At 44.9% G+C, this 22,582-nt stretch overlaps 1 protein-coding gene across 2 annotated transcripts in view; it reads right to left on the bottom strand.

Moving 5' to 3' along the window:
- Nucleotides 1-1,209: 1,209 nt before the first annotated feature.
- The window catches only part of LOC122812290 (dentin sialophosphoprotein-like), a 130,504-nt gene continuing 109,131 nt past the window's right edge, over nucleotides 1,210-22,582 (bottom strand). For both annotated transcript variants that reach the window (XM_044084693.1, XM_044084692.1), the window contains exon 3: nucleotides 1,210-1,510. In XM_044084693.1, coding sequence (XP_043940628.1) covers nucleotides 1,493-1,510 — 18 coding nt within the window. In that variant the 3' untranslated portion in view covers nucleotides 1,210-1,492. The remainder of the gene's footprint in view (nucleotides 1,511-22,582) is intronic.

The raw sequence follows: 22,582 nt of genomic DNA, 5'->3' as shown, positions 1-22,582 counted from the left end.
GTAATATAGGAGTTGGTCTGAAGGGAAGAGGGGCGGTCATGTTTTGGGGTGAAGTAAATTTGTTTACCTGCACACTTTGTTACTCAGGACAGTAGTGGTCTGGATTTTCCAGCTGAAGAGGCACTGATGGACTTGAATTACTGTTGCAAGTCTGTTGGCCTCTCCTTGATATGAAGGATTTATGGATAATACTGTGATGGTGTTACCAAAGGCACATTGAAAGTTGAGCAGTGAGCAAGTGATGGAGAATTTCCACATGGCTGAAACATTTATTACTTGAATTTCAGGTGCTGTGACCTTGACAGTAGATTATAAATTTGGGGCTGTCATGGATTTATCCCACACAAAGAAATTAATTTTCATATACTTTTCAACCTCCAGTCATTGAAAATCATAACACTAAACATGAAAATTCATAGCAGAGGAGCACATTATTATTTTACTAAACAGAAAGTATTATATTCTAGACCTTGATGTCGATAGTGGTAGTGAATCTTTGTATAGGCATTTAATAAAGTATGAACTCATGAACAGGTGTGACTTGTATTAGGAACATCATGAGGAACAAGACTAAATTTTAAGGTCCAAAATCAGATAGCGCTATGCATAAGTCATAAAAGTTGAGAGGTATGCATTTTTGTAAAATATGTTGGTCATGTTTATTTTATTGACAATATTTGACTTAATTACTTTTGTTGTACTGACTGGCTTATCAAAGGGACCACGTGATTCTGCTGGAACCACCTAGAATTAGTACAATTTATAGCTGTAGTTAATCTGAATTTGTGTTTCCAGAAGTCAGGGGTAGAACTTGTCCAAAATAAATCATGGACATTGTACCTTACTTGCATTGTTGTAAATCTGTCTCTCTGCCTGTCTGTGAGAGAGAGGGGCACACGCTGGTGAAAACTTTACCTGAGAGCAGTTCTTTATTTTATCTAAGAAAGTCTGTTAGGGGGGATGTATTATCACCAGCTTTCTTTCTATATTCCCTTTTTCATTAAATCACTATCAGCTGTATGTCATCAGATCCCAGACTTCAGTTTTTTCTTTTCTGAGTTCTCATTTTGTTGTAGAGCCCAGTGGGGAAAACTATTACAGGTTTTTTCTTCACTTCTGGTACTCCAATAGTGTTGTGTTTGCTTCCATTGAATAAGAAAGTGAAGGATTTTTTTTCTTATGCTTAAAGAAGAGAAGTAACAATTTGACAAGAGTTCACATAATCAGTTTATTAATACACACAAAAATTACTGATGTAAAAAGTATGCTGTTGAATTCTTTTAATCCACATGCATATGTAACTGAGTTAGTTTCAGAAAATGTGTGTAAGCAAAAGATATGGTGTCATAGCTCCTGCATGCCAGTTATAACTGTGATAATGACTGAAGCAAAATTATGTTTGCATTTCTGCAATGTCCTTAACTCTGTTGGCATTATCCAGTCTGGTAGATGTTAGTTGCGGTTTACTTTTCTTCTTTCACCAGAAGATTTTTTAGATCTGTGTTATTCTCTGTGGAGACACAAAAAGTTAAAAGTTTTTTTTTTTCTGTTTATAACCTCCTCACAATTTTAAATTCTGTTGTGTGGTTTCTGATGCTTCTTCAACTGCAGTATAACCTGTTTGTGTTGTTTTCAGCAGAGTAGTGCAGTTTAACCCCATACCTTTGGTGTAGTAAACCTTCCCAAATAAGAAAAGATTTTATTTATGTTATACTACTGCTGCCTTTGCCTAGGATCTTTACTGAAAATTGTCCAGTTTAAATAATTTCATTTACATTATATCTAAATAAATATAGAATGGCTATGCCACTGATCTTCATGTGTTTCAGTTTTTCAGTCAATGTATTTGGGATCTTCTCTGTAAGTGGTGATGTCTGGATTTATTCTCAGAGATTAACCCCCCCCCCCCCTTGCGGGATGGATGGATGTCTGCTTCCTTCAGACAATGACATAGCCCAGCATAAAGGTGGCAATTACTTGTGCTCCTTCATTATTTTCTTGCCATAGCACTAAAATCCAAGGCATAACACTTCACGTTTCAGGTTAAGAGCGTGGCCTAATGGTTAAGGTGTTTGCCTCATAAACACAAGGTGCAGGGTTTGAGTCTCACAAGGGATAATTGGCTAGGCTTACAATGGCTCACAAGGGCAGTTAGCCTAGTACTAACCATGAACTCAGTGACCAAACGAACATGTAGAGTTTTCATAAGTCCATAGTTAACCTAGGCCTGCCAACTAAGACTGAGCAGATAAGTACCCAACTGTGGGCAACTTTATCTACTTTATTGAATAGGTTGCCATTGGGGTGGCTGTTGATGAGTGGCCTTCCATACAGTATGCTACAGAGAAGCCCGGTAGGTGTCTGTAAAAGGCTAATTCCACACAGGCTGAGTCTTCTACAACCAGTGTTTGTACTGTTTAGGTCTAGATTACAGTGTTCCTAATTGTCAGTGGTTAGTCAGAGAAGGAAATTAGCCCTCTCACTGTACCTGGATAAAAATAGACTTGTAGCCCTCAAAGCTTGTGGCTGAGTTCCATCATCACGATAGAGTGGTCATCCCATATAAAAAAAAAATTTGGGGGGGGCCCAAAATAAGTAGGAAGGGGGGTCTCCTGAGTGGTAGGCTCTTTAGGTCACCCTAGGTCCTAGAGTATTGCCTCCATGTAGGCCCATGTGCACCCCCTGGCTCTTAACATCTGCTAATACTGAAATCTTTGGTATTGCCTCTCTGAAGACTACCATACCTTTGGACAAGTGCATGCCTTCTCAGACCAAAATCAAAGTCATTCCTCCATAAGTGGATGCTGGTTCCCTGGTATCTAGTTGGGGTGCACTTCAGTAATTATGGAAAGGGAGGGTGATATCCCTACAATAATAGTGAAAAAGAATTTTGCATCATGTGGTAGGGCCTAGATATGTCCCCCAAAGGCTTATAAATCATTGGCCACCCATGTCCTCTTGAAGTCCCATACATTTGAGCCAAGAATTTCAGCCATGTCACACTAACTGCCCTTGGTGGCTTTATCACTGTTTCCCAGGCCCAGGTTTACTTCCTTGCTATTTGACTTTGCTTCTACAGCAAGACTGTTTATAAAGTACATAATTCCAATAATTATTTATTGCAAAGTCAATGGTATTCACTAAAACCCTTACCTGGATGACTGCTGTATTCCAAGCCAGTCACAGATTGAAGTCGCGGTCCCTCAGCTTTAGTCATGTGTTTCCACCTGCTGAGACTGTTTCTGAACAATATCAAATCAAATTTTACACCAGCCATGTCTGTAGGTTTCCTGGTGGCACTCTTGGGTACAAAAACATCTTGGTCTTTTCAAATCCAGGAGAGGGTGGACTCCCTCATCATCTTTTTTTCTGGTGCATGGCCCTAAAAACACTGATCACTGCCTGTGAAATTCTGAGGACCATTTCAATTGTTCCACTGGCAAGACTCCACATTGATAGTACAGTGGCTCATGTGGAACACTTGGACGTAGCATAACCATCCTTAGAGTGTTTCACCCCAGTCCTGCCTTGTGTGATGAGTAAGAATGGTGGATACAAGAGTCCTACCTTGTGTCATAAAAATTAGAATGGTGGATACAAGGGAGTCCTGCTTTGTGTCATAAAGGAGTTAGCGTGGTGGATACAATATTCCCGCCTTGTGTCATAAAGGAGTTAGAATAGTAGATACAACAGGTGAGCAAGACCAACAGGATTGACAGCTTTCAGACAACTTCTCCCTGAATTAATTTTACCTTTGTGTGTTTCAGACATTGTCTGGGGAGACCAACAACCAGGATCTGAGACTGAAAGGCTTCTGGAGCCCCACAGAGAGGGTAAGACACAAAAACATAAAGGAGATGTTGGCTACCTACATCCCTATGCAAAGAATTCCTTGTAGGCAAGTTCAGCAGAATTTCATCAGATCCTTAGGAGCTTTTCTGGAGTTAATAACCAGGTGAGGGTATCAAATTAGACCTTTTTGCTTCTCTGCATAACAAGCAACTAAGGAACTTCAGCCAAAGTGCTCTACACAAACAGGCTTGGACATTGGATGTCCTTTCTCTGAATTGAGAATATGCACTTTTGTCTTCCCTCTTTGTACCCTTTCTGCCTATGGTAATACAGAAGGTAAAGGATGAGATGCCAGAAATGATTCTGATTTCCTCTTTTGGCTAAGGCAACACTGGGTGTTTATCATACTGATCACTGTATATGGATTATATCCTGACAAGGATATAACAACCATCCTGAATCTAAAGCTTCAAGGCACTGTCTGTGTGCCCAAACTAATAGCTCAAGCTGAGCTGAGTAAAATGACAGGTTTGGGTGCCAACCCCTTCAGAGCTTTCCTGTTGCCAAAGAGTACTCTCCTCAGAGGCCTTCAAGGACTGATGATCGGGTCATGCTGTTCCTCTGCTGGGCAGATAAGTTCATTTTGGGAAAAATAATAAAAAAAAATGTTTTGTCTATTAACAATTTCCTGTTCGTGAAAGTTAAACTAGAGGTTTGCATTTTAATGGACTGTCACAAGACTGTATTGTACTTTTAAACAAGAGCTGTCATTTCTTTGTCAGTTTAAAAATTGTTTAAAGTATTTAAAAGACATTTTTTGTGAAAAATTGTTTATTTTCCTTTTTGGGGGTGGATAAGTCTTGTAAAGTGATTTTTACTGTGCTTTTCTGTGAAAAAGTGACTTAAAGGATTTAAATTTTTATGGGCTTTTTTGCATTTCTTTTCCCCAGAAAGAAGCAACATTCTTGGCTTGACCACGAAACAAACTGTGCCCCCCATGCTCGGTCCTTCTTTCAGCCACAAAAAGAAAAAGTTAAGCAAGCAGCCTTTGCCACCAGACCAGGCTAGCAATTTGCCTCAGCCACAGGTGGGTGACTCAACTATGGCCATCAGTTGTACCTCAGACCACTTGTCTTTTATTCCAGATCCCTCTGGTGTGGTTCCTATAGCCACTATGGACTGGGGGTTAGCCACATCCTCTGTGGCTTTTGGGATCCCCTCAATAAGCAAGGGAGAGCCACTCTTGTTGGTCCTGAGAAAGGGAACAAGAAAGGCTTCCCTGTTTTGTCAGAATGTTGTGCCCATCCCTAGGAAGGCTGCTGCTGCCATTAATAAAACTATTGGTCCAATTTTTCTTGTCAAAAAGAAGCAGAAAGCAAAGCACGTATCTAGTCCTTCTCAAATTTCTTTGGACAGGAGGAATTTACCGGTTCTGGCTCAAAGTTTAATTCAGGATATTGATCTTTCTTATAAAGTAGTTTCTGGTAAAAGAAAAAAGGTATCTCTCTCCCCCTGAAGAGATTCAAGATTCTGAATCTGGACAGGAAGTTGCTGGGACAGATATAGTGTTTTCTACTCATATTTCCATTGCAGACTCTGATGAGAGCTTGGTTTCTGATTCTCTCTGTGGTGTTTTCTCTTTCTGTGAGACTATTAACAGAATGTGCCAGTGTTCTCAGTGGGAGTACAGTGAGGTTTCTCAGTCCCTCAGAAAATGCTGTGAGCTGTTAGAGAAGGAATTTTCAAAACCTTCACCTCTTCCTCCTTATGACAGCTTTGGAGGTTGCGTGTGTTACTGCCTGCAGTTTTCCTGATAGTCAGCCAGCTGCCCCTAAAAAGGCAAATAAGAAATATAAAGTTCTTTAGTTTTTTAAGTTTTCATACACTCTCCCCAAACCTGAACCAGCAGCTATAGCTTTAATTTATCGTTCTGCTGCTAAAAATTGAATTAATTCCAATCCTCCTCTTTCTAATAAGAGTGTCAGGAATAAGCATAGGAAAAAATGTGTATGCTTCTGCAGCTTTGATATGCAGATGTTATGTGATCCTATCTCGCCTACATTCTGTACTGATGGGTTCGCAGCCGATCCTCAGCTCCGACTCGGCACGCTGTACTATAGAGCGAAGTCTCTAATTGGCTGAGCTATTCTACATCCCAGGATGCACCACCACTACTTCCCCAGATCTTGTTTGCCGCTTGACAGCAATAGACGTGGTCTCGACTTGGCTGGGCTAAGTACTCTTTACTGACTAATTTCCTGTCAGAATTTTGATAATTTTTCAACCAAAAGCTGTTTTAACAGCTACTAAATGTTTTTTGTAGAGTTTGTGTGAGTTTGATTTTATGTGGATTGTTGTTAGCGTTAGGTTCCCGCTTAATTTAGTAGGGATTCCCTCACGCTCTATTTTGGACATTCTTAAGGTCCTTTTTGTTACAAAATTGTTTGTTAAAAAACTTTTTGTGTCTGGTATTTGTCTACACGTCGAGGTTCCATTTTAGTTAGAGGGGCCTTGCCCTCGCGTTCTGCTAGAGCTGTGTTACAACTTTTTTTGTCTGTGTGAGTTGTTGGCCTATCCTGTTTAAGTTAGAAGGATTAGGCTTTTCTGTGTTCTCAGTTACCTTGATTTTTGTGTGTGTATTTGTGATATGTCGAAGGAACATAGGCCTTCGGGCTTTAAGAAGTGTACCAAGTGTGGGTACAAAATGTCAATCACGGATGATCACTCCCTGTGTGTTTATTGTTTAGGCCCCAAACACCTTCAAGAGTCGTGCAGTGTATGCCACGCTTTTTCTTCACGTGTCCTCCAAGAGAGGAAAAACAAATTAATATTGAAAGGGCTTATCACCCCTTTTTTTGAAGAGGCTTTATCTTCTTCTCCCTCTCCTTCCAAAAAGAAGAGGTCTTCGGCTCCGACCAGTCCGTCGGAGCCGACAGCAAAGAAATCAAGGCAGGCTTCTCCGTCGGCTCCACGGACTTCGGAGCCGAGGTCGGAATGGTCTGCCTCGATGCCTCCAGCCTCGACTCCTCTGTCTTCAGAGCCGAGTGCTCGAGCATCGAGAGGTGGGTCACCTTCTCCGGCTCCATTGGTTTCGGAGCCGAGAAAGGTCGCTCGCTCAGACTCTTCTACCTTGGCGCCGAAGTCCCTGTCAGCTCTGAGGGAAATTGCTGTACTGGTGGAATCTCCCTCGGCGCCGATATTACTCGAGACTATTCGGAGCTGGTCCCCCAGTCTTTCAGAACCGGCGGAGAAGTCAACTCAGGCCCGATCGGTCTCTTCTCAGTCTTCGAGGATGTCCGATTCGGATATAGACAGGGTGCTGCAAAGGCTGTTCCAGTCTCCAGTTTTCCAAAAATTAGTCTCGGCTCCAGCCCAGTCGGCTTCGGAGCCGATCGTCCACCCTGTAGTATTGGTTCCTCCTCCAACAGCCTCGGCGCCATTGGAGTCAGTGCTAGTGGAGCCAGTGGAGGTTCTTGGGTCAGCTCCGACCCTTACTCCAACCCCGACCTTCGGGTCGGAGTTCGGTACACGGACCTCCTCGGTCGGCCCCGGGGGTGACGTTTCGGGTCCGATGCTGTCGGTCCCGAGCCTCCCTCTCAGTGCGTTGGCTGTGGGAGTGCCGTCTACTGTTGTGGCCTCGGGGGTCGGACCTTCCCAGGACTTGGGGGGTCCGGCCTTCAGGGCCATGAGGAGTGCTTTGGCCAAATCTTCCTTGGCTACCTCCACCATCTCTCCGGCACCTTCCCTTGGCATGGAGACTAGTTCCTTTGTTGTCCCCCTGTCTCAAGACAGCGGAGCCCTGGGGCCTGAGGTCATCCCCATTGGGGATTCCTCCCTTCCTAAGGGTCCTTCCGAGGCTTCTTCGGAGGAACCTCCCAGGAAGAGACAGTGTAAGAGGAAGCACGTCGACTCGCCTGATGAGTCTCTCACATCAGACACCGACCTCGAAGATGCGGAGGGGTCCCCCAAGTCGTCCTCGGATGATGTCTCCTTTGTGGACATCTTAGAAATCCTCAAGCAACGAGGCGACTGGTAGTCCAAACCCCCTTCTGCTGAGGAGTCGGTCTTCCTCAAGGCCTTCGGGGCTCAGCCTTCCGCCTCCTGGGTGTCTCCGCCCTTCGATGAGCTCCTGGATTTGATCTCTCGAAGGGCGTGGGAGCACCCAGATTCTGTGGAACCGGTGCCAGCTCGCCCGAATAAATTTCTGTCAGCCCCCCCTGAAAAGGAATTCTTATCTAAAGGTGTGGCCATAGATGCCCTGGTGGTGGCATCTGCTACCCAGCAAGATGTGGCAGAGGCTTCGACGTCCGTCCATTTACCTAATAAAGAGTCCAGGAGTATGGATCGGTACGGCAAGCGCACCCTTACTTCAGCAGCCTTTACTTTAAGGTCTCTGAATTACCTGACGCACTTCACCAGACTTCAGAGGGATCTGGTCAAGGAGCTTTCAGATACCCTCTCTGGTAACCTACCTGAGCAGTTGGCCCAGACGGTTAGCTCTCAGTTGGCTACCCTGTCATCTATATCGAACTCGTCCATGAGGCTCATTTCATATGCGGCCGAGGGGGCGAGTAGAGCGGCGGGTACAGGTGTTGCTCTACGGAGACAGGCCTGGCTCCGCCTGTGTCATTTTGCGGAGGCCTTCAAATCTTCCTTTGCCGATGCTCCCTTTGATGGGTCCTCCCTGTTTGGACCCAAGGTAAAGGACACCTTGACCCACTGTGAACAAGAGGGTAAGACTTTGACTGCCGTAGGGGCACGGTTTTCCACTCCCTTCCGGCCTTATCCCAAGGCTAGAAGAGGGGGGAAAATGTGGTTCCGCAAATCTCAGAAGACTTACCCCTCACAGCAGGATGATCCCCTTCTAGAGGCAGAGGGGGGGGAAATTTTTCAGGAAGACGCCATCCCAGAGGCGGCAGGGGTCCCCGCAACACTGGAGACCACGAGTCCTTTCATGGCTCCTCAACCTTCCAGCATCCCTGAAGGATTGCCCGACTGCGCCGCTCCAGAGCCAGTTGGGGGTCATTTTTCGAGGCACCTAAAGGCCTGGGAGAATATCACCCAGGACCGATGGGTGCTCCGGATCATTGCCGGAGGTTACAACATCCCCTTTTCTCAGCCCCCCCCACCATCCCGGAAAATCCCGGACCCACCACCCAGTCAACGGGATCTCACAGCCATCGAAATTTCAAAGCTGCTTCAAAAAGGAGTCATCCAACCGGTCCCTGAAGACCAGACCAGATTAGGGACTTACTCAAGATTCTTTTTGGTGCCAAAAAAGACCGGGGACATGAGGCCCATCTTGGATCTCAGCAAGCTCAACCATTCTGTCAAGAAGTCCAAGATCCGGATGGTCACCTTACAATCCATTCTCCCGCTGCTGGAGAAAGGTGTTTGGATGTGCTCTATAGATCTCAAGGACGCCTATTATCACATCCTGATAGATCAGGCATCCAGGAGACACTTGCGCTTCAGCCTGGGAGACAGTCATTACCAGTTCTGTGCACTGACCTTTGGTCTCACCACAGCCCCCAGGGTGTTCACCAAATGTTTGGCGGTGGTGACTGCTCACCTGAGAAGTCTAGGATTCCAGGTGTTTCCATACCTAGACGACTGGCTCCTAACTGCCACCTCCAGGCATCTACTCTTACAAAACCTAGCAGCCACTATTTCTCTAGGCAACTCCCTAGGAATCACCTTCAATTGGGCAAAGTCTGTGTTGCTGCCATCTCAGCGCATACGGTTTATCGGAGTAGAGATAGACTCAAAGCAAATGCGGGTCTATCTTCCTACAAAGAGGATAGAAACATTACAATCTCAGGTCCGAGCATTGCTCTTCAAACGCCGAGCCCCAGCAAGGATGGTCCTACAACTGTTGGGTTCCATGTCGGCTACTGTTCTCCTAGTTTCCTTGGCAAGATTGCACATGAGGATTCTCCAGTGGCTCCTGTCAGTCCAGTGGTCGTATCAGGATCTCCCTCTCAGTCACCTCATTATAATCACGGAGACGTGCAAACAGGACCTCCGTTGGTGGCTTCTGTCCTCCAACCTAGATCAGGGGCGACCCTTCGTTCCTCCACCTCCAGTGGCCACTTTGACTACGGACACCTCCCAGACGGGGTGGGGGGGACATTACCTGGGCAGGTCAGTCCAAGGCAAGTGGCACCCCGACGAGAGTTCCCTACACATCAACATAGTGGAAATGAGGGCGGTGCTTCTATCGCTACAAGCACTACACAGTTACCTTCCCCAGGGCATGATTGCCGTTCAGTCCGACAACATGTCAGTAGTCTGGTACCTGAACAAGCAGGGAGGGACCAGGTCCTACCCCCCTTTGCAGAGAGGCCATGAAAGTATGGGATTGGGCTATTGCAACCAACCGTTTCTTGGTAGCAACACACATTCCGGGGAGATCCAATGTGATAGCCGACAGACTGAGCAGAACTATTCTCTCCCTGCACGAGTGGTCTCTGAATGACAGAGTGGCAACTCAGATCTTCAGAAGATGGGGAACTCCTTGTTGTGACCTCTTTGCAACTCCCCTCAACACGAAATGTCTACAGTTCTTTTCTCTCACCCCAGTTCCGGGGTGGTTTCCCAAGGACGCCCTAGTCCAAGCTTGGCCCAACGGCCTACTGTACGCCTTTCCACCGGTTCCCCTACTTCCCAGGGTGATCCAGAAGGCGATTCACTTGCAGTGCAAGATGATTTTAGTTGCCCCATACTGGCCTCGTCAAGTCTGGCTACCCTTTCTTCGGAAATACGCACTGGACGGTCCATGGTTTCTGGACCAGGTTCCAGATCTCTTGATCCACCAGTCGGGACAGCTGCATCAGTCCCTTCACTCATTAAGGTTAACAGCTTGGCTCCTCCACTTCCAACCATAGTCAGGAACTAGGTTTTGGACTCGGAAGTCATACATATCTTGTCCTCGGCCCATAAGAATTCCACTAAGAAAATGTATAACAGCAAATGGAAGAGATTCGCCATTTGGGCCCAGCTCCGGGGATTGGATCCCATTACTGCCCCGGTGTCAGAAGTTTTAAAATTTTTAGCTTCCTTATTCAATCAAGGTTCTTCGGTCTCTACCATTAAAGTTCAATTAGCAGCTATTTCTAATTTTCATGAAAGTATAGACCCACCTTTGATGAGCAATAAGTTGTGTAAAGCCTTCATGAAAGGTGCTGGGCTGCTACAACCTCCGATTTCTCATCCAGCTCCACCGTGGGATCTTAATTTTGTATTAGGTGCTTTGACATCTTCCCCCTTCGAACCGGCAGCAACTTGTGACTTGAAATTTCTTTCTTGGAAGACTGCCTTTTTGGTGGCAATTACATCAGCCAGAAGAGTTTCGGAACTTCAAGCCCTATGTGTCAAACCACCGTACCTGGTTTTTCATAAGGATAGAGTATCCCTCAGGCCTAATCCATCCTTTGTTCCCAAAGTTTGTTCTAGTTTTTGTCTTCAACAGTCATTGGAACTCCCAGTTTTCTTCCCCAACTACTCAGACAGAGCGGAATATATCTTCCATTCATTGGATGTTCACAGGCAATTGCGTTTCTACTTAGATAGGACGCACCAAACACGGAAAACAGATCAGTTGTTTATGTCCTTTTCGGACAATAAATTGGGCAAAGCTGTCACGAAGGTCACTATTGCCAAGTGGATCAGAGACTGTATCAGTCATACTTACTTTCTTTCTAATAGAGAGCTTACAACCACTGTGAAAGCTCATTCTACAAGAGCTATGGCTACTTCGACAGCCTTTCATTCCAAGCTTGCCATTAGTGACATTTGTGCTGGCTACCTGGTCTTCTCCTCACACCTTCATTTCTCATTACAAATTGGATGTGGCATCTCGGGGGCGAGCTTCCTTCGGTTCCACAGTTCTCAGGAGTGTTTTCCAGTGAGCCACCCAGGAATCAGGTGCTAGGGACGCTGTCCCATCAGTACAGAATGTAGGCGAGATAGGATCACATAACATCTTTTAGTTATGTACTTACCATAACTTTAGATGTTTGGGATCCATCTCTCCTACATTCCTAATAACCCACCCTCCTTTCCCCTGCCTTGGAGATCAGAAGAGACCGGACGGTTCGGTTTAACCGTTTCATCTTGAAACACCTGGCAATGTTATTTCAACTGTCTATGACTGTGTGCATGTGTGCGGACAAACAAGATCTGGGGAAGTAGTGGTGGTGCATCCTGGGATGTAGAACAGCTCAGCCAATTAGAGACTTCGCTCTATAGTATAGCGTGCCGAGTCGGAGCCGAGGATCGGCTCCGAACCCTTCAGTACAGAATGTAGGCAAGATGGATCCCAAACATCTAAAGTTATGGTAAGTACATAACTAAAAGTTTTGAGTTGTCAGGCTTGTGTTAGTTTGTTCTAATTGCAAAGTGTTGAGGGTGAAAGACATGCATCTGGAGTGTTTCTCCTTGGGCTACCACTGAAAATTGGCTTTGTTCCAAATAGGGCTTTCCCAGTAAACAAATGTTAAATAAATGTTTTGTATGCACGTTGTTTAATTTCTTTCATTGTACAAGTCAGTACTCTGTTTACAGTATGTGTATAACTCAGTTGATGATACTTCCAGGGCTGTGGTCACTGGTACTGCTTTGAGGAGGTTTGCCTGGCTGCATTCTCTGAACCTCCCAGGTGATAAAAATGAGATTCTAAATTTTCCCTTGGATAAAGATTTACTTTTTCACCCCTCTGCTGCAGAGGTGATCAAAAATTGTAATAAAAGGGGTAATTTTATACAGGCAATATCTAAAACTTTTCAGCCCTCATTTTTCCAAATTTTCTAAGGGATTCTCTAACCCCTCATCCAATTTTGGCAAAAAAAACAAATATATTTATGGGTTCCATACACTAGATCAAATTTTCACTAATTTGAAATAGTGCATGGAATGCTCACGGCAGCAAAAGTACACTTAATCAAAAGTGCACTTACGCGAAGTTCAGTACAACGAATGGGTGTTGTACTGAACTTCCATGCAGTAATCATGGACCTTAGAGTTAGGGCACGGGTCATAGTAAGGAGATAGCCCTTAGGGCTATCCCCTTATCATGACTCGTGCCCTAACCCTAAGGTCCATGACAACTGCAGCGCAGTGAAGGACATAGCAATGTCCTCCACTATGGTGTGATAGTCACGAAACTTAGGCTTAGGGCATGGGTTAGGGTAAGGGGATAGCTTTACTAACTATCCCCTTACCCTAACCCGTGCCTTAACCCTAAGGTCTATGACTATCGCACCATAGTGGAGGACATAGCTTGTGTTTTATGTCCTCCACTGTGCTGCGGTGTTTTCGGTGAAGTGCACTTATGCAAAAGTTCACTTTCGTTAAAGTGAACTTTCGCAGAAGTGAGGCTTCCTATTACAAGTTTGAAGTAGTGAACTTTCATTCTTGTAATAGGAATCCATATATATATATATATATATATATATATATATATATATATATATATAAACAATCTTTACAGAATGAACGTAAGCAGGCATTTAAGAAAAATGGCAATGGGGCTCCAAAAGAATTCTAGAACCCCCTAAAACCAAGGACAGTCCAACAAGTCAGAATGACTATTTAAGGGACCTTGTCCCCCCCAACACACACACACACACACACACACACCCTGGCAACCCCTTTTCTCTTCCATAAAGTTTGTATCTCCACTTTTTTATATGGCAACAAATAGTTTCAGACAAATGGATTCTGAAGATCATTCATCAAGGTTACAGATGGCTGTGGGTGGAAAGTCCTTCTTTACAGGGGCTAGTCCCTCATCCACTAGACCAGACTCCACCTGTCTTTCAAATTATTTGCCAAGGAATTATAGGATCAGTTCCTTCTTCCCAGGTGGAAAAGGTTTTATTCAAGGATGTTTTTAGAATCACAGGAAGAAAATGCTGTCACTTCACAACCTGTTACATTTTCTTCTTTCTAAAATTTTCCTAGTAACACTTGCTTTAAAAGATGCTTATCATCACATTCCTATTTATACGAACTTCAGGCATTTGTTAAAGTTTTGTTTTTCTGGATAACATTAACATTACTCTGCCTTACTCGTTGGACTATCTACTGCACCAGTGGTCAGTGTCTAGCAGGCTATAGGGTATCCACATTTTCCCATACTTAGACCGTCTTTTTCAGGGAGTCATGAATCTCACTTGGGTGAAAGATCTCTTACACAAGCTAGGATTCCAAGAGAACATTCAGAATTCATTTTTGACTCCTTCACACAGGATTGTGTTACTGCAGTGTCAGCTAGGCACCTCAGTTCAAAGATCTTTTCCTTCACAGAAAAACATTTATCTATATCTAGTTCTAAGGTTTTCTACTTGGACTTCAGTCCCTGCAAGGGAATACCTCAGGATTTTAAGTCTCATGGCATCTATTATTCTCATGATACTCCTGGCAAGACTCCATATGTGAAAGATACAGTGGTATCTGAAGTCTCTTTGGTCACTGCACCAACATCCTTGTCCTGTCAAATCCCAGTGCTAGGGTTTGCCAGAGGGGAAATCACTTGGTGGAGATAGCAAATATCCTTAAATCCAAGTCTCCCCTTCTCCCTCCTTGTTCTAAAGCAGCCATTCATCACAGATGTCTCAGACTTTGCTTGGGGAGCAGTGTCCAGAGGGACACCAAGGACAGATGAAAGCATGTAAATATAAGAGATGCTTGCCCTGATGAAGGCACTCATCTCTGTGAATCATCTTTGATCCCCAGGCACTCTTCCAGTTGTTACAGACAATACAACCGTCATGTGATACATCAACACGCAAGGGGGGAACTAGGTCATACCCCCTTTGCAGGCTAGCCATATTAGCTTGGGATATAGCTTCACAGCATAATCTTACTCTATCTGCATCCACAGAACACCAAAGGCAGATAGAACGACTGCTCAATCCTCCAAGACAGACAAAAAAGAAGTGAAAAGACATTTGGAACAACTTGGATATTCTCAGTCCTCTTCAGCTCTGGCTTCAGAACCACTTAAGAAAAACCTGAAAAACTTTGGATCTTAAAGGTAAGTTTTTGGATTCGATGTCTTCAGATACCAGACTGTATCTTCAGATCTCACACATCTTGAATTTAAACAACTACCTAGGACTAGATATGCATTTTCCTTGGATGCTGTACCCTTTCAGCTCCTAGAAAGACACCGTCATTAAAGGTCACCCTCTATAGCTTCTTCCCATTCTTCCAGAAGTCTCATAGTAGCTGATGTGGACAGAATGATAAAGTTTCTCTCGACACAAATTCAAATTGAAGATGTTCATCGTGTTTCACTGTTGCAGTCATTACTCTTGGGTTATCCTGCTGGCAGGCTACCCACAGTCAGCCAGAATTCCAAAGTCTAGGTCCGGCGTCGGTTGCTGTCGCCACTTCCTGACGCCAGTGCCAGGGTATAAAATGCAGCCGACGCCATTTTCTTCAGTCTTTCTTGCCGCGTGGTGCCCGAAGCAAAAGCAGTTCGTAAGTGCCGTTCAGCCGACTTTTGAGATTCTCAAATACGAATTTCAGGACCGAAGTCTTCATTAAAGCTAAGTACCCTGTTGGGGAAACTTTTTTCTTGCTCCAGACCGATGTCAGAAAAAGTTAACAATTGTATTTCTTGTGGGAAGCAAATACCTCATAAGGATTTTCGCTCTTACTGTATTCCTTGCATAGGCCCTGTTCATAACGTTGCTAGTTGTCGGTTTTGTGCTAGATTTAACCAACGCACTATCAAGCGTCGGTTTGATTTTGCATTCCATTACTTTGGTCGAAGATTTAATTATATAATGCCGTCAGAGCAGCCGACAACCGGAGTTTACAAAAAACGCAAGGACAAGCAAAAAGATAGGCATCCGAGGTCCAAAACTGACGACGAAACCTCTGCTAGGCCAGTCGCCGGTTCTCAGTGAGGCACTTTCGCAGCCCCTGGCGCCTGCTACCTCAGAGCCACAGGCTGCTTCCGACTCCCACGTGGATCTGACTGGGCCTCTGGATACTCAAGGTATTGGACACTCGGAAATCATAACATCAGATGGGTCTGGAGCCGCTGAGCAGGCATCGGCTTCTGAGGGTGTCTTCAGACCTACACAACTATATATTAAGCCATCTTCAGCTTCAAAGGCAAAGACCAAAGCATCACTAAAGACAAAGAAACAAGTACAGCATTCTCCTACTCGGACTTCCATGCCTAAAAAACAGATGCTTAAAATGGCCGAAGACCTAATTACTTTGATCAGGGGCTCCCATCCTCCTCCTTATAAGAGGCCTAGGCAAGAGACAGAGTATGATTCTTCTGATCAGGTTTCTATTTCCTCTGATTCCTCTTCTGAACAGGATTACTCCATGCTTCCCTATGAGGATTCTGATGCTGAAGAATCCATTCCTTCAGCCTCTCCTCCTGAGGATTATTCTTTTGGGGAAACCCTACATACCATGAGGGAACATTTCCAGTGGGAGAGCCAAGATTATTCTGAATCTAAGAAAAGGCTCAGAGACTTTCTGCTACATGTTCATCATGCATACAGCTGCAGTCATAACAGATGGGTTTTCCTGCCGTCAGGGGTCCTCGTTGGCGAATTCCAAAGTCTAGGTCCGGCGTCGGTTGTCGTCGCTTCTTCCCTGACGTCAGTGTGACAGGGGTATAAAAGAACCAGCCGACGCCATTTTCTTCAGTCTTTCTTGCCGTGCGGTGCCCGAAGCAGAAGCAGTTCGCAAGTGCCGGTCGGCCAGCTCCTGAGATTACAAATATTTTTCAACCGAAGACTTCTTGGAAGCTAAGTACCCCGTTGGGGAAACTTTTCTTGCCTCAGACCGATGTCAGACAAAGTTAATAATTGCATTTCATGTGGGAAGCAAATACCGCATAAGGATTTCCATTCCCTCTGTATACCTTGCTTAGGCCCAGACCACGACGTCTCGGCCTGTCATTTTTGTGCTACATTCAACAGACGCACTATTAACCGTTGGGCGGAGTTCGCCCAACACTATTTTGGCAAAAAGTTTAATTACAACATGTCGTCGGATACTCCAACTCCAATTTTGAGTAAACGACGTAAAGATAAGGACCGACATACGAGGTCCGTGACTTCTACCGACACCACGCTAAAGCCGACTACATGTGTTCCGGTTCTCAGCGAGGTGCCTATGCAGCCCCTGTCTACCGATGACACTTCATTAGCAGTGTCTTCTGTGCCCGAGGTCGCAGGCTGTTTGGCCCACACCCCGACTACAGATACCGAAGTCACACTTGGCGGGGAAACTCAGAGTTCAGACAGGCCTGCCACCTCTCAAGGTGTCTTCAGGCCTTCTTCTTCCTTTTCCATTAAGGCTTACACTAAATCTAAAGCAGCCATGCATTCTAAAAGACAAGCTCCACAGGGCCCCTCTCAAGGCCCCATGCCTAAAAAGCAGATGCTCAAAATGGCTGAGGATTTGATTACACTTATCAGGGGTTCTCAACCCCCCTCGGACAAAAGGCCCAGAGTAGAGGAAGAATACACCTCCTCGGACCAGGCCTCCATTACTTCAGAACATTCTGAGGACCAGGAACATTCTTACTCCCCTTTTGAAGATTCTGATGCAGAGGAGTCCATTCCCTCTGTCTCCCCCCCTGAGGATTACTCTTTTGGGGAAACCTTGCATACCTTGAGGGAACACTTCCTCTGGGAAGGCCAAGAGTACTCAGACTCCAAGAAAAGGCTCAGGGATTTCCTCTTGCTCTCTCAGCACAGGCCTCTGGCTATACCTCCTGTCTTAGACATACTAGATGATGTGTATTCAGAGGCCAGCCTTAACCCAGATTCTTTACCTCCAGCTCCAGTCAAGCCTGACAGGTATTACCGGGTTCCTGATTCACACCAATTCCTATACAAAAGCCATGTGGCTGACCCAGAAACTATTTCACAGGGTCACAAGGGAATTAAGGCCTCCACTGCTAAAAATCCATTACCTTCAGAGAGAGATTCCAGAGCTTTAGAAGGGTGGGGGAAAAAGGTATACACCTCGGCCACTTTAACCATGAGGGCATTAAACTGTCAGTTCCATATGTTAAAATATCAACAGTTTTTGTTATCTCAGTTGAAAAGCAAAATGTCACAACCTGAACAACCAGACTTGAAGGAGTTGCAGGATTTGTTGCATAGTGCAGAGCAAGTGGGTAAACATACCTTGCAATGTGGTTTTGATGCTTTAGAGGCCTCTTGTAGAGCTGCTGTTACAGGATCAGTCATACGTAGACATGCTTGGCTCAAAGAGCAAACCTTACCAGATCATGTCAAAGCTAAATTACTAGATGCGCCTCTTCAAAAAGATGTATTGTTTGATGTTAAAGCTGAGGAGGTATTAAAGAAAATGGAGGAAAAGGCAAAATCAATGCAAACAGTGAAAGATTTCCTACAGGTACAACCGCCACGTTTCAGTAGAAATTGGCCTTCAAAAAATTGGTCCTTTCCAGCCACGGACAGACCTCAAAGAGGTAGATACAGGCGCCCGAGAGGTAGAGGGCAATCTCAAGGATCATTTAGAGGCAGACAATGGCAAGCACCTTCACAAAGAGGTGGTGAGGATAGTTCACAGCCATTCAGAAAGCAGACCCAATGACTTTCCCCTTTGCATGCCAAGCAAGGCTCAAATGGCAGCACCTTTAGGTGGAAAACTGGCATTATTTTCAAAAAATTGGCATATTGTCACAAAAGACAAATGGATCCTGGACATTATAGACAGAGGCTACAGATTCCACTTTCACACCCTTCCAAAAATGAGAGGCATGCCAAACCTGCCACACAATCAAAGGGCAGAGGCACAAAAACAAATTTCAGATCTCATGGACATGAAAGCTATTCAAGAGGTACCTGCACAAGAACAGGGTCAAGGTTTTTATTCCAGACTATTCCTGGTACCAAGGAAGGGCAAAGATTGGAGACCTATTTTGGACCTATCCATCCTAAACACATGTTTACTCGTACCAAAGTTCAAGATGCTCACATTACAGCAGCTTCTTCCCATGCTGGGCAAGGAGTCTTGGCTGGTAACATTGGACCTCAAGGAGGCATACCTGCATGTCCCAATCAGACAAGATTGCAGAAGATACCTCAGATTTCTTGCAGGTTCATCCCATTATCAATTCTCTGCATTGCCCTTTGGCTTATCTACTGCTCCCAGTGTGTTCACGAAATGCCTGGCATCAGTAGTTGCCTTCTGCAGACTTCAAGGGATACAAATATACCCATATCTGGACGACTGCCTGATCCAAGCGGACAGAAAACACACTCTTTTGAAACACCTGGCATTTGTAATAACGTTGTTGAAATCTCTGGGATACACAGTCAACAAAAAGAAGTCAAGACTAATACCCTCTCAAACAATAATTTTCCTGGGTGCCAGCTTGAAAACAAACACCCAGATGGCCTACCTCACGCCAGAGAAACAAGGGCAATTAACTCAATACTTCAGAAAACTGGCAACCTTCACCAGGCTGACTGCAAGGAAAATCCTGCAGGCTCTGGGATTCATGGCATCTTGCATCCTGCTAATCCCATGTGCAAAGCTGCATATGAGGAAACTTCAATGGTACCTAAAAAACTTATGGTCTCAACACAGCCACAGTTTGGAAGCAATCATACCACTGATTCCATGTCTTCAAAAGGAATTTCTGTGGTGGGCTCAAGCATGCCAAAGAAACATAGGTCTCCCATTCTGCAAGCCTCAAGCAAATCAAGTCATCACAACAGACACCTCGGACTACGCCTGGGGGGGCGCACATGACAGATCGGTGCATTCAGAGCAAATGGTCACAAAAAGAAAAACACCTACACATCAATCAAAAGGAAATGCTAGCAGTAATAAATGCTATTATGGCTTTCAAAGACCTACTGCATCCAGGACAGCTATTGATAAGAACAGACAACACCACAGTGATGTGGTACATAAACAAACAGGGAGGAACTCATTCATATCCCCTGTGCAGACTAGCCATGTCCCTTTGGAACATGGCTCTGGAATTGCAAATCCAACTTCAAGCACAATTCCTGCCAGGAAAGGAAAACACACTGTCAGACAACCTGAGCAGAAATATGACAGATCCACACGAATGGAAGTTGCATCCTCAAGTTTTTACAATGATAATTCAAGCATGGGGAAGGCCAGACATAGATCTCTTTGCCACCCACAGAAATTACCAATTGACAAAATTCTGCTCAAGGACCTTTCATCCACAGGCCTGGAAAGTGGATGCTCTCTTTCAGTTGGACAACAATGACGGTTTATGCCTTTCCACCTCTTCCACTGCTGGCCAAAGTTCTATTAAAAGCCAGAGCAGACAGACCAAAGATGATTCTCATTGCTCCAGACTGGCCAAGACAACACTGGTACCCACTCCTGAGGAGTCTGATGCATTCCCCACCATGGATCCTGCCTCTAATGCCTCTTCTACTGACTCAGCACAACTTCAAAACTCTTCACAGTCAGCTGAAAACACTCAATCTAGCCACATGGAGGATTCCTTAAATTCACAGCAGACCCTACTCTCCAAGGAGGTGCAGGATGTCATTTTGGAGGCCAGAAGGCCTTCTACTAGAAAAGCCTACTCCGCAAAATGGAAACGGTTTTGTCTCTGGAATCAGAAAAAGGGTCAGAATCCTGGAATACTGAATTTACCTCAAATACTACAGTACCTAGCCGAGCTGCTAAGCAGTGGACTTTCATTCTCCTCCATCAAAATCCATGCCTCAGCCATTTCTGCAGAGTACAACACTGATCCTCCTTTATTCTCTCACCCTCTCTTAAGACAGTTCCTCAGAGGGGCTAAGAATATAAAACCCCCAAGAAAGCAACCAGTTCCTGCTTGGGACCTCAATTTCATTCTAGAAAAACTAACCCTGCCTCCTTTTGAGCCAGCTGCTTCAACAGATCTGCAATATTTGTCATGGAAAACAGCCTTCCTTCTAGCTATCACCTCAGCATGCAGGGTTTCGGAACTACAAGCCCTCATGGCTGTGCAGCCTTTCATCATTTTCCATCAGGACAGAGTTTCCTTACGAACCAATCCTTCATTTATGCCAAAGGTAGTATCCAGGGTAGCCTTGAATCAGGCTATCCACTTACCTACCTTTTACCCTAATCCACAAAACAAAGGGGAGGCTACTACATTCCTTGGACATTCACAGACAGCTCCATTATTATTTGGACAGAACAAAGCCTTTCAGAAAATCAGAGCAACTCTTTGTGTCCTATGCTACAGGTGCTCAAGGGAAGCCTATTTCCAAACAGACAATCTCAAAATGGATAGCCCACTGCATACGCTTTTGTTACTCTTTTCATGGTAAAACTGTACCTACAGGCATCAGATCTCACTCCACAAGGGCCACAGCTACCTCTGCAGCTTTCCTCAGGGGGGTTCCTACCAAAGATATTTTGGAAGCAGCCACTTGGAGTTCTGTACATACTTTCTCCAAGCACTATCACCTACCATTATACTCCAAAACTAGAGCGGGCTTTGCCACTGCGGTCTTGCAGGGCATCCTGACTCCACTTAGTGCCTACCACCCCTTTATTAGCTTTGGGATTCTACCCATCTGTTATGACTGCAGCTGTATGCACGATGAACATAGTACAGTTTTGTACCTACCATAAATGTAGATGTTCGAGTGCAAATACAGCTGCAGTCCAGGTTTCCCTCCCTCCTTCCCCTCTTGGGACAGGCCTTATGGCTAACACCTCCTCATACAACCTCATTGGGGTATTCTTTTATGGTGTATTTGCTTGCAACTACTGTTTTTTTGATTATATTGCATTTGCTTTATTACATAAATTTATGTTTTGCCTTCCTTCTGGGGGCACCTGACATCTGGGGCAAGAAAAACTGAAGAAAATGGCGTTAGCTGGTTCTTTTATACCCCTGTCGCTCTGACGTCAGGGAAGAAGCGACAACAACCGACGCAGGACCTAGACTTTAGAATTCGGCCGACCGAGGACCCGCATGACGGCAGGAAAACCCATCTGTTATGACTGCAGCTGTATTAGCACTCGAACATCCACATTTATGGTAGGTACAAAACTGTACTTTCCTCAGCACAGACCCCTTGCTATTCCACCTGTCCTAGACATTGTAGATGATGTCTTTTCAGAGTCCGGGCTGTCCCCAGACTCTTTACCCCCTGCACCTGCTAAGCCAGACAGATATTACAGGGTCCCGGATTCTCATAAATTCCTGTATAAAAACCCCGCTGCTGACCCAGAAACTATATCTCAGAGTCCCAAGAGGATTAAAGCTTCCACTGCAAAAAACCCTGTCCCCTCTGATAGGGATTCCAGGTCTCTAGACAGATGGGGGAAAAAAGTCTACACTTCTGCAACCCTGGCCGTAAGGGCTTTAAATTGTCAGTTTCATATGCTTAAATATCAGCAATATTTAATGTCACTGCTTAAACAGAAAATGTTGACAAATACTGAATGTTCAAAGAACAAGGAATTGCAGGATTTATTGCATGCAGCTGAACAAGTGGGAAAGCATACTTTGCAATGTGGTTATGATTCTCTGGAGGCCTCTTGCAGGGCCGCTGTTACAGGTTCTGTTATTAGAAGGCATGCTTGGTTAAAGGAACAAAATCTGCCTGATCATGTTAAAGCAAAATTATTAGATGCACCATTACAGCATGATACTTTGTTTGGTTCTAAAGCAGAAGAGGTGTTGAAAAAAATGGAGGATAAAGCAAAATCCATGCAGACAGTCAAGGATGTCTTACAGGTACAGCCACCCAGGTTTAGCAGAAACTGGCCTTCTAAA

This window comes from Protopterus annectens, chromosome 9.part0, assembly GCF_019279795.1.
Source record: "Protopterus annectens isolate FY-2018-M chromosome 9.part0, PAN1.0, whole genome shotgun sequence".
In the NCBI taxonomy this organism is placed as follows: Eukaryota; Metazoa; Chordata; order Ceratodontiformes; family Protopteridae; genus Protopterus; species Protopterus annectens.
Note: the sequence above shows the minus strand (reverse complement) of the source record. Positions and strands in the feature narration are given on the sequence as shown.